Source organism: Nilaparvata lugens, chromosome 1 (genome assembly GCF_014356525.2).
Source record: "Nilaparvata lugens isolate BPH chromosome 1, ASM1435652v1, whole genome shotgun sequence".
NCBI lineage: Eukaryota > Metazoa > Arthropoda > Insecta > Hemiptera > Delphacidae > Nilaparvata > Nilaparvata lugens.
In genome coordinates this window covers 44,257,387-44,268,424 of record NC_052504.1, presented here as the reverse complement: position 1 = coordinate 44,268,424, position 11,038 = coordinate 44,257,387, and the positions used below count along the sequence as shown (strand labels likewise).

Below are 11,038 nucleotides of genomic sequence, written 5' to 3'. Positions count from 1 at the left end.
TTTGGGTTGTAATTGCTCACTCTATTTATTTGAATAATAGCATAGTAGAATATTATTAGGCTAACGGTTTTGCTTTCAGAAAAAAAATTATGACTTCCATAACTAACGCTATTGTGTGGAGACGTATTGTATTTTATAAAATCATAGCATATAAGTTAACAGGCTACCACTGCGCAGGTTATACACTTACAGGGTTTTCAAAATCCTATATCCCTCAGATTAAAATTCTATTTATTTATAGAGACAACAGATAACCCCATTTTGTTTCCTTCTTAAATAGGCCTACACCACACAATTGAATACAAATAGTTTCATGGAAATATAGAAAAATAGGTTACAGTTTCAAAAAGACTTCAACGTACAATCACAAAACAAGTAGAATATGTTAAAAGAATATATAATTTGAAGAAATATTTAAGAAAAGTTATAGGCCTTCATACAGTTTTGTTCTAATCATAAGTACATTTTGAATTTATGCTTTATATTTTTCAATTGTTTAAATAATGTAATGCATTCAACAAAGTGCACAACTCAAAATATATCTGCTAGAAAATATATTATAATATCACATCAATCTACATGTCTGATTAGTCCTTCCCTGACAAGGGCTTCAATATTATGATAACAATACCCAATGCTTTCAAGTTAATCCATGCATATTTTATTTGATAATTGATTATTTGTACCTTGAAAAGATATTAATAATTAGTAATTGATCATTAATTTGCTTTCAGGTGTTGAGGAAACTGAATTGAAGGGTCTTGTAGACAGTATTATATTGGCTTTCATAAATAACATCAAGAAGTTCTTACAAGAGCATGAACCTGTTACCATACCCCAGTTACCCACCACTACAATTGAAGATGATAATGTTAGGTAAATATTGAGGTGTTCAAAACTTCTAAGATAATAATGTTCATATATTGCAATCAACATTAAAAATAACTTGTGTCTATCATGTTTTTGAAAACGATGTGTATCATTAAAAAAAATAATTTTCCTTGCGGTTCTCAATATCCTATCGTGTTCCCTACTACTTTAATTCAATATCAATTCTCCATTTCAATCTTGGAACTCATTCTCAACTCATCCGATTCATTGATGTAGTTCGTGTAAAATGTGGATTTCTCTCTCAAGTAAATCCGTAGCCTATATTCCGTCCACAACCGGCAGTCGCCAAACAGACTTTGTCAAAGTTGAAAACACAATCAACTGGAGATAGCTGCTTAATATTTATTTTTATGTGGCTCTGTAGATGCACTGCCACCCTAACAATGAAACAGTCTCAAACTGTGCCACAAGTCCACTGATTTTATCTTCTCTCTACGAATACAGAGGGTAGTTGATAGTTTTTTTCACGTGACAGCCTAGAGAAATTCCTATAGGCCTACTCCAACTCACGAACACAAAGCGGCAGTCTGTTGAAAATTTTAGATTTCGTAAGTAGTAGCATTCATGTGCTTTCGACAGTCTGGAGTAGGGCAGGTCCATGTTTTCTCGGCTTCTGAAAGTGAAGAAAACTGTTATTATTGTAGGATATCTTATATTTTAAAATAAGACTCTCCCAACTCACTTCATAAACTTCTGTTTATTATCGTTTTACAACTTAATTTTTCGCACAACATTATTATTTCAGCCCATTTCAATGACTGAATGCTTATTTTGGTGAGTTTGTTTCTTCAATTAATAACATTTTAAACACATGTTAAAATCATGTGTGGGATGTTAACTCTTAAAATGAAATATTTCCTTCAATTCGGCCATTCTGATGAGTTGGCTTGCCCTAAAGCCACACATTCACCTTCAATAAATAAAACAAACAATTTGGATTCTTCGGATTTCCAATGAAACGTGAACAATCAGATATAGCAGCATTTGATTCTCAACCTTGTGGGCTCCATCGCGTCCCCACCAACGTTTTATCAAACCTCTAAATCCAACAATACTCCGCTCAGCTATGCTTCAGGACAGACACACTTCCTCCCTGCCAGATCATTCTCAATTTATTCCATTATTGCATCGAGGCATAAATTCTCAGTTTGTCTATTTGTTTGAAATCATTCTTCATTAATCAGACAAAGAAATTCAAATTAATAAAATATTGTTTTAAAATTTTTAAATCAGTCAAACCAGGATAAAAGATCATTGACTCCAATCGCTTGTATCTCATCATTTTCTCTATCTGTCTTTACTCTCTCCAACAGATTCTTGGTAAACTCTTCGTCGTAGCCTTCTGATTCGGTAATCAATCGACTTATTTGTACCACTCTTGGGTTGATAGGAAGATTGATATTAAGTTATTTTTACTAAATCGCATTTTTTTGATCTTGCTAAGTATGACATATTGTGAAAAATATCTTAACTTCAATTTTTCACAAAACACTTCCCATTCAATTCAATCTCGGGGAAGCCCCCAAAATGTAGGATATCTTACTTATCTCAAAATAAGACTCTCCCAACTCACATCATAAACTTCTGTTTATTTTCGTTTTACAACTTACTTTTTCGCACAACATTATTATTTGACTTTTCAATGACTAAATGCTTATTTTGGTGAGTTTGTTACTTCAATTAATAACATTTTAAACACATTTTAAAATCATGTGTGGGATAGTAACTCTCAAAATGGAATATTTCCTACATTATTATTATCATCACATTGATGACTGGTTCGTGGATTGGAGTGGTGGAAGAAAAGTAATGCGGTATTATACATCTTGAACAAACGAGTAGGCCTACTCACGTTAACTGCTAGCTTAATCTCCAGTCACACCGAAATACATTAGTGTACCCTTAGGCTAGTCACTAACGGTAGAACGCCCAATATATGCATGATACACGTGTTGTCATACATTGTTCTGTCATCACAGGGAAAGGCTTCGAGCCTTTCATTCAAGGTTAGGTTTTTGTATCTCCGATTTTTGTTTTTTTTCTTCGCTGCTCGTTTCTAAGTTGAATTATTTTTCTATCATTATAATTTGTAATTTTTCAGTTATCTATTCTATGTTTTTTAATGTTAGAAGCCTCTAGCTGATGATAAAACATGCATGACTAGCATTGTGTGTTTGCATGGTGAACATGCATGTAAATGTTCAATACCTGTTAATAACTATTTTTCACGTGGTTTCTGATTTTCAAGGATTTATAGATCTATTCTTCAGGATGTACTCAGAATTTCTCTATGGATTCAAAAATGTGTTATAAATATGTGTATCATAGGAAATTGATTAATTCAGAACTTATTCCACAGTGTGAAATTGACTTTGAAGAACCTGGAGATTTATAAAACCAGCTCGTTCAAAGTTAACAAGATACAGAATAGTATCTTCCACATGACTGAAGCTTTCAATATGACCTTCCCTGAAATGGAGTATCATGCGCAATACGAACTGAGCGGGACCGTCTTGGGAAGAAATGTTAAAGGAAAAGGAAAAGTCAGGTGAGTTGACAATATAATTTAAGACATCACAAGACAGAATTGTTGAGATTTTCAATGATTATAATTGATTTATGAAATCTATTATGCAGGATCCTCAATATTCGATTGTGAAAATAAATTTCTGTAGAGTACAGTTCTTCCTCTGTGATGCAGTTCTCCTCTTCTCAGTCATTCTTGTCTGAGGGATAAATCCAAATCTCACCTCCATTTATTAACATTGGAAATTATTTCCGCTTTACATCTCTATTTGAAAACTTTATAGATTTTTGTGGAACACACAGCTGTCTCCAATTGAAAATGGATAAGTTTCTAAAATAAAAATTTTCAGGAGCATTATGCCTTATATTCAACAAAACCTGTTGAATGTATCCGTTTCAATGCTTTTGAATTATAATAATAATTTGTTAATTTATTTTCATCTAATTCAAAGTTACACAAGTTTGAAGGCTGCGAAACAACTCATGCATGGAATAATAGACAATTTAAAGAATCCATATTCCATAATTTTTAATCTGAGATGATACGCTTTCTCATGCCATTTGAAGCTCCTTTGATATCCAACCAGCTGAATTGTATTTCATATTTAATTCGATTTCAGGGAAATAAGATTGTTTCAAATCTTCATTATTTTCAGGGTCTACATGACAAACCTTGTTACTTGGGGAAAGGCTTATGCTACATTGAAAAGAGGGAAAGTCCAACTGAAAAAACTCAACATTGATTACACATTGGAAAAAATAACAGTAAGTATTGCTTCATATTTTTGTGAATACAGAATAATCATTACGCATGAAGAGAGTTGATTTTGGTGTCTACCACCTCAAATAATTGTTCACACCTCGTCCTCCATCACCATCATCTACCAAACAGTGCACAATAAACTGTTTCTCATACTTATGAGATAATGAAAAAGGATTGAAAGTTCAGTAAAAATTTTGCTGATTATATACTAACAGTATTTAAAAACACTCTGTCATCCACTGTAGGGAAAATCAAATTATTCTATGCCGCACTGATTTTTATCGAAATAAGAAAAACTAGTTAATTCTTCTTCAATTGATCACTTATTATGTAAAATCATGAATTCAGCTATAATTATTGTGTTTATAATGAACTGTTTTACATAGTCAAATTAACTTTTTTGGATAAAAACCAAGATTTTGGGTGGTTGTATGCTATTCTAACCAGATCAATAATTCATTTCATGAGACTTCGCTAACAAACTTCTTTGCTACTTTTTGAAAACACATTAATTTGTTATGTTTTTATGGTATAACCTTGTATTAAGTAGCTATCGTAGTGTATCAAGTTAAACATTTACTTATATTACATTTACATTTGGTCATCAACCAAAACATCTTATTCGAAACAAAGAATCAACTAATTCAAAAAAATGTTTTCTAACAATAATGTTCAATTTTCGATATTCACGATCTCGTTTCAGCGATTAATAAAATTCATTTACAAGGATAGATATTTCTAGGATTTGAATTTTATTTGAATTCTCTATCCTCAATAGGTTCAGTTCAGAGTTATCTTTTAATATCACGATCCTCTAAATAAATCTTGAAATTTATGTAAAAATGTCACAATCTATTATTGACTTGAATAAATTATTCTATTCCTATTTCTCATGGGCCGGAAAGTTGTCTATCCCTGTTAGCAATTGAATGGAATATTCCCAGTTGTATCTAGAAATATGCAATCTATTGAAGCTGTTATGAGTCAACAGGGGCGCCATTTCACTAAAGTGTTAGGGAGAGGGGTAAGGCCAGAGTTATAGGGGGGATATGATACAGCTTCTAAGGAAAGAGAGTCCAAGTTTTTGTTCTCCAGAAATATTACATTTTAAAATGTAATTATATGCATCATTTTTCTTATTTCAAGTTTTAATATGAGAATATTATTCATTATAAACAAGTAGTTATTGATTGATATCGTTGAATATTCACACACTTTTTTCTATGTATTTCAAACGACATGCAGTCGAATATTTAAGTAAATAATCAAATTATTGATGTAGGCAAGCCCTTCATGGATACTAATCATGTGAACACGGTTGCCAAGGTGGCTGTTTTAGTAACGAACGTTCACAAGTAAATAACTAGTTAGGCTAGGGCCACACGAGCGCACATAGTGCGTCGGTTGCAACTTACTTTTTGCGGCTGTCGCCAATGACACCACACAAGCGTTGAGTTGGCTTTACGCAATTGAACCAGACGAAGCAATAACTTTTGCATGTCTCGACGTGCGTTGTAGCATTTCTGCGCGGTTCAAAAATCACCGTCCGTTACGACTTCCGTTACTTGGTACGCACGTACCTCGTGTGTTGTCACCAATTCACTTCTATGTATTCCTACAACTGACGTCAAAAAGTAGGTTGCAACGGACGCACTTTATGCGCTCGTGTGGCCCTAGCCTTACAGTTCTATGATGAACGTTTCAAATTGATGTAGTATTTTATTTTCATTTTGTTTAATATTGTAAAGCTCTAATGAATGAAGTGTTAATACAAAAGCACATTTACAACATTGGAGTCGGAAGTGAGAAAGAATCATTTTAAAAAATTGTGCTAAAAGTTTGTTACACAAAAAAAGTTTTGCATGAAAACAAGAGAAAAATTAAAAATGGAGATGGAAGCACTCATCGAGTGGGTAAATTCGATCAAAGAAGTTATGCTAGAATTTGTATCTAATATGGGACAAAATTTGCCACAGGAAATCGAGGAAAATTTTCAAATTGCTTGAGATTGTTTATGTTAGTAGTGTTGATGGGAAAAAGAAAAGATGCTGGATGACGTTTAGAAGAATTATGGCCATTGGTTTGCTATGGACTTTGATGAGCCTTTTACGTTGGCTCTGAGATTTATGTATAACATTTTCAGGTCCGGTTGCACAACAGCTGGTTAAATTTTAACCGTGATTAATTCCACGAGAACCAATAAGAGAATGCGTTTTTGAAGATACGGCTTCTCAGATTGGTTCTCGTGGAATTAATCACGGTTAAAACTTAACCGGCTGTTGTGCAACCTGCACTCAGTGTGTCAAAAGTTATAGTGATTTACTCACAGGGGAATCTGATCACGTGGAGAGGCTTACAAGAGATACAAGCGATTGAAGTCAATGTTAGGTTATTGTAACCTGGTCTGACTGATTTAAGAATTTTATGAATTTAAATTCCTTTCTGATGAAGAATGATTTCAATCAAATAGATGAATTGAGGATGATCTGACTGGTTGTAAAATGGTTTTAAATATTAAAAGTTATTCAATGACAATGCCACGATAAGAAAGGTATTTCTATCTCTCGATCTAGAATATCAGAGATAAATAGTTGGAAGCAACAGACCGTCTGAAGCAACATTGTTTGGTGCCTCAAGGAAGTCACACATAGGGTGTGGGTACAGGTAACTGCCTAGGGTGTGCAGGTTACGACATGCATTAGAGCCTGTTCACATGACAGCGATTTACGTTCGGTTGTCGCGCGAAACACATGGTGCCGTACACATGCATCGCTCGGTTTTAGTAGTCGCCGGCGAATCGCGGCGGTTGTAGTCTCAGACTACAACCGCTCGGTTGCCGGGCGGCTCGATATACTAGAGCAGGCATGAGAGCGTACACATGTCTTCAGTCAACCGAGCGGTTTCGATCAGAGCAGTAATATATGTTTAATAGTAATATAGTGATTAAGTACATAGATTAAGATATTAAGATTGAGTACATAGATGTTGTACCTAGTAATTATTTATCATAACCGAGCGCAAACCGCTCATGAATCGCTGTCATGTGTACGAGGCTGGACAACCGAGCGATTTGCCAATCGAGCGACAACTGAGCGTAAATCGCTGTCATGTGTAAGAAAATAAGTTGCAAGTGAGGGTGTCACTAGCTCGAATGGTACTCGTCAGTCCTCAGCATGTAGCTGAGAGGAAGCACAGTTGTCCGGAACTGCAGAAGCATGGCTGTCTGGCAGGGAGGAAGTGTGCCTACCCTGAGGTTTGGCTGAGCAGAGTATTGTTCGATTTAGAGGTTTGAGACATAGTTGGTGGGGTCGCGATGGAGCCCACAAGGTTCAAGGAACCCTAATAACAAGGTTTGTTATTTGCAAGAATTGAATATGGCAATTTAAGAAAATGTTTGCTCTAAATTAGAAAGAGCAAGGGAAGTTCCGTACTACATCGTGAAGAGGATAATAATTGTGTACAGGATTAAGAAACTGAATGAAGAACCAAACCAAAGGTTGTACACATTAATCGCTACCACCTTATCAAGAAAATCTGGATATTGGAGACCAACATCCCTAAGGGGGGGATAGTAATGTAGGCAAGCCCTTCATGGATACTAATCATGTGAACACGGTTGCCAAGGTTACTGTTTTAGCAACGAACGTTCACAAGTAAATAACTAGTTACAGTTTTATGATGAACGTTTCAAATTGATGTAGTATTTTATTTTTATCTTGTTCCATGTTGTGAAATTTTAATTAATAAAGTGTTAATGCAAAAGCACATTTACAACATTATTTTACTTACTGACGTACTTTCGAACGTCTCGCGATCATGATTGAAAATGATCGCAAGATGGTCAAAAGTACTACAGTCAGTAAATAAAAGAATTTGATTATTTACTTGAATATTTGACTGCATTTCTTGTGAAATACCTAGAAAAAAGTGTGTTAATACATTGCAGCTCGGAATGGATCGAGAAACCATCATATTGAGTATTCATGAAAAATAATACAGATTTGCCCAAAAGTACACATTTTTATAGTTAACGTATACAGTTAGGCTTATATTGATTTGGTGAGAATCATGGAAACATCTTGATTTTTATTTTACAATGATAATTTGACAGTAGATTTTGCTCTTCCGTTTGCTTTTACTGTGGCACATTGCAATAACTTGCTGATTTTCAAGTTTCAATTCTTGCTAATAACTCACTAATTGTACTCACTCTAAGTGTTGGTCGTACTCTCAAGACTATTTAGCTACGTCGTTGATACTTTAAAAAGGAATAACTACGGCTTAAAAAAAAAGTAAATTATCAATGGATTTTAATGTTTCCAGTAGATAGCCTCGCATTTTCATCATTTATCTAATCCTTGGGGGTCCTAGACTCCCCTGTCCCGCTTAAATGGCGCCCAGTGAGTCAAATCAATTGAAATTGAGTTTCCTTTTCACAGGCAAAAGCAACTGGTCTGAAAGTGAGTGGCAAATCTGATGCCGAAGTTGAGGAACTTCTCAACAGCCAACTGTTGGCCTACTTCACAAAGAATGAACGCGTAGTCTGTGATACTATTTCAAACTTAGTTGTGGAACATATGAATGAAATACTAGGAAGCATGGGAATCTCAGAGGTTCTGAATTGGCTACTTCATTACAGACCTGGTCATTAAAATATAAATTAGTTGTACAAGATCCTCAGTTATATGTATTTGGATTAATCAAAACGACGATTATGTGTTCATCGAGAAAGAATTCCATATTCATCGAATATTGTGCAATATTTGAATTAATTAAATCTTGAAGCATTTGTTCATATTATGTATCTTGTTATAGAATAGACAATACATTTATTAAAGGAAAACATTACAAAAGTTTATAATTTAACAGAATATTTCAACCTTTATCCCCATCTAGGATTCATTAAATAGTTCACACTTTTGTTTGAATAAACTCTCATACTAAATAAATCTAAAAACTGATTTTACTGCGAAGAAGACAGATAATATTATTGCTTCTTTAGATAAAAAACGCAAGTCAATAGCGTGTGATACATTTTAAGGATGTATAAATGAACATGAAATCAAGAAAACCATTAAAATTATTAGTATCTTAAATCAGTTATAATTTATATTATCTAATAAAATGTGATACTATCTTTATCAATTCGGAACATTTTTGTTTTTAAGTAGTGTGACAATGTGTTTCGTATCATCTAGGAATCGAGAAAGTTAAGGTTGAATAGAAATATGGTAATTTATTATAATCCAGAGAAGCCCTCACCTCATTGTCTCACTCGCTTATAGATAGAATTTCATGCAGGCTCAAGGACTAAATGATTATGATGACCAAACGGGAAAATTGTAATGCTCTTTATTCACAGAAGGAATCAGGGTGAAAACACATAATTACAAATGTTACCATGACTAATCTAGATAGGTGCTTATAAACAGTGTTTTGATCAGTTCTCTTGATAATATTGTTCTTCACAGTTAATCCAGCATTTATTTCTTCCAAAATACATCAAACCCTAATCAAATCCAACTTTATAGAATAACTAGCCGTCAGGCTCGCTTCGCTCGCCATATCCGTCTAGCCAGGACGCTGATTTTGGGCGTATCTTTGAAATATTAAAGTCACCTCATCAAAAAAATTTTAGACCCTACCTAAAACTCTGTACCAAATTTGAACATTTTCTGTCTATTACTTGATAAAAGAACTGAGAAAACGCAAAAACGCTAATTTTTGACGTATCTTTGGCGTTATTTCAAATTCTTTCTAACACAACATTATTACACCCCAGCTGAGCTTCTGTTATAAGGCTGTGCAAAGGCTAAAAATAAACTTCCTACTGGTGATGTTTTCCAAATTTTTTCGATTTGTATTTCATCAAGCTATAAAAATGAAAAAGTTTTGCCAGGAAAACATTTTTTTCCGATCATTACTTTTAGAGATAAGAGCGCCTAAAGTTTAAATTTTTGGGAAAGAACATTTCAAATTCGGTAAGAGATAACTCCATGAAATTCAGAGGATAATTCTTCATGGTATTTTTGAATGAATAAAACCAAAATTTCCTGAAAACATAATTTTTTGAGGAAGTTATTCAATTTACCAAAAATGACCAAAAATAAATCAATTTTTGGTTATTTTTAGTAAATTGAATAACTTCCTCAAAAATTGATATTTTCAGAAAACTTTTGTTTTATTCAATCAACAATACCATGAAGAATTCATCCTCTAAATTTCATGGAGTTATCTCTTACCGAATTTGGAATGTTTTGTCCCAAAAAAACGCTGGAAAACGCTAATTTTGTGCGTATCTTTGACGTTTTGCAAATTCATTCTAACACAACATTATTACACCCTAGCTGAGCTTCTGTACTAAATTTGAACATTTTCTGTTCATTTGTTCTCGATAAAGCTGAGAAAACGCTAAAAAAAACGCTGGAAAACGCAGATTTTGAGTGCATCTTTGGGAATTTTTCCAAATCCGTTCTTAGTGCGCCTCTAAAGGGCCAACTGAACATACCCACCAAATTTGAACGTTTTTGGTCCGATAGATTTTTAGTTCTGCGAGTGAGTGAGTGAGTGAGTCAGTCAGTCAGTCAGTGAGTGAGTGCCATTCCGCTTTTATATATATATAGAAGATAGAAAATATAGTTGTTGCCCACTTCATCTATCATCTAATTATATTAGAATACATTGAAGTTTAATATACAGGGTGGGTGAAAAGTCCGAGAACGGCTTAATATCTCATTCACAAAGGTAATTTGACGGTGGGTGTAATTGGAAATCCCACTCAAATTGAAAATACTACTTTACTATGACTCAAAAATCTGGTCCGCCATCTTGGATCCGCTATATTGAATGCAACTTTAT

General features: G+C 33.9%; 1 protein-coding gene across 2 annotated transcripts in view; it reads left to right on the top strand.

Moving 5' to 3' along the window:
* Window positions 1-9,036, top strand: part of LOC111060756 — a 35,572-nt gene extending 26,536 nt beyond the window's left edge. For both annotated transcript variants that reach the window (XM_039434622.1, XM_022348430.2), the window contains 4 exons: window positions 735-876; window positions 3,251-3,439; window positions 4,074-4,182; window positions 8,620-9,036. In XM_039434622.1, coding sequence (XP_039290556.1) covers window positions 735-876; window positions 3,251-3,439; window positions 4,074-4,182; window positions 8,620-8,832 — 653 coding nt within the window. In that variant the 3' untranslated portion in view covers window positions 8,833-9,036. The remainder of the gene's footprint in view (window positions 1-734; window positions 877-3,250; window positions 3,440-4,073; window positions 4,183-8,619) is intronic.
* Window positions 9,037-11,038: the final 2,002 nt, after the last annotated feature.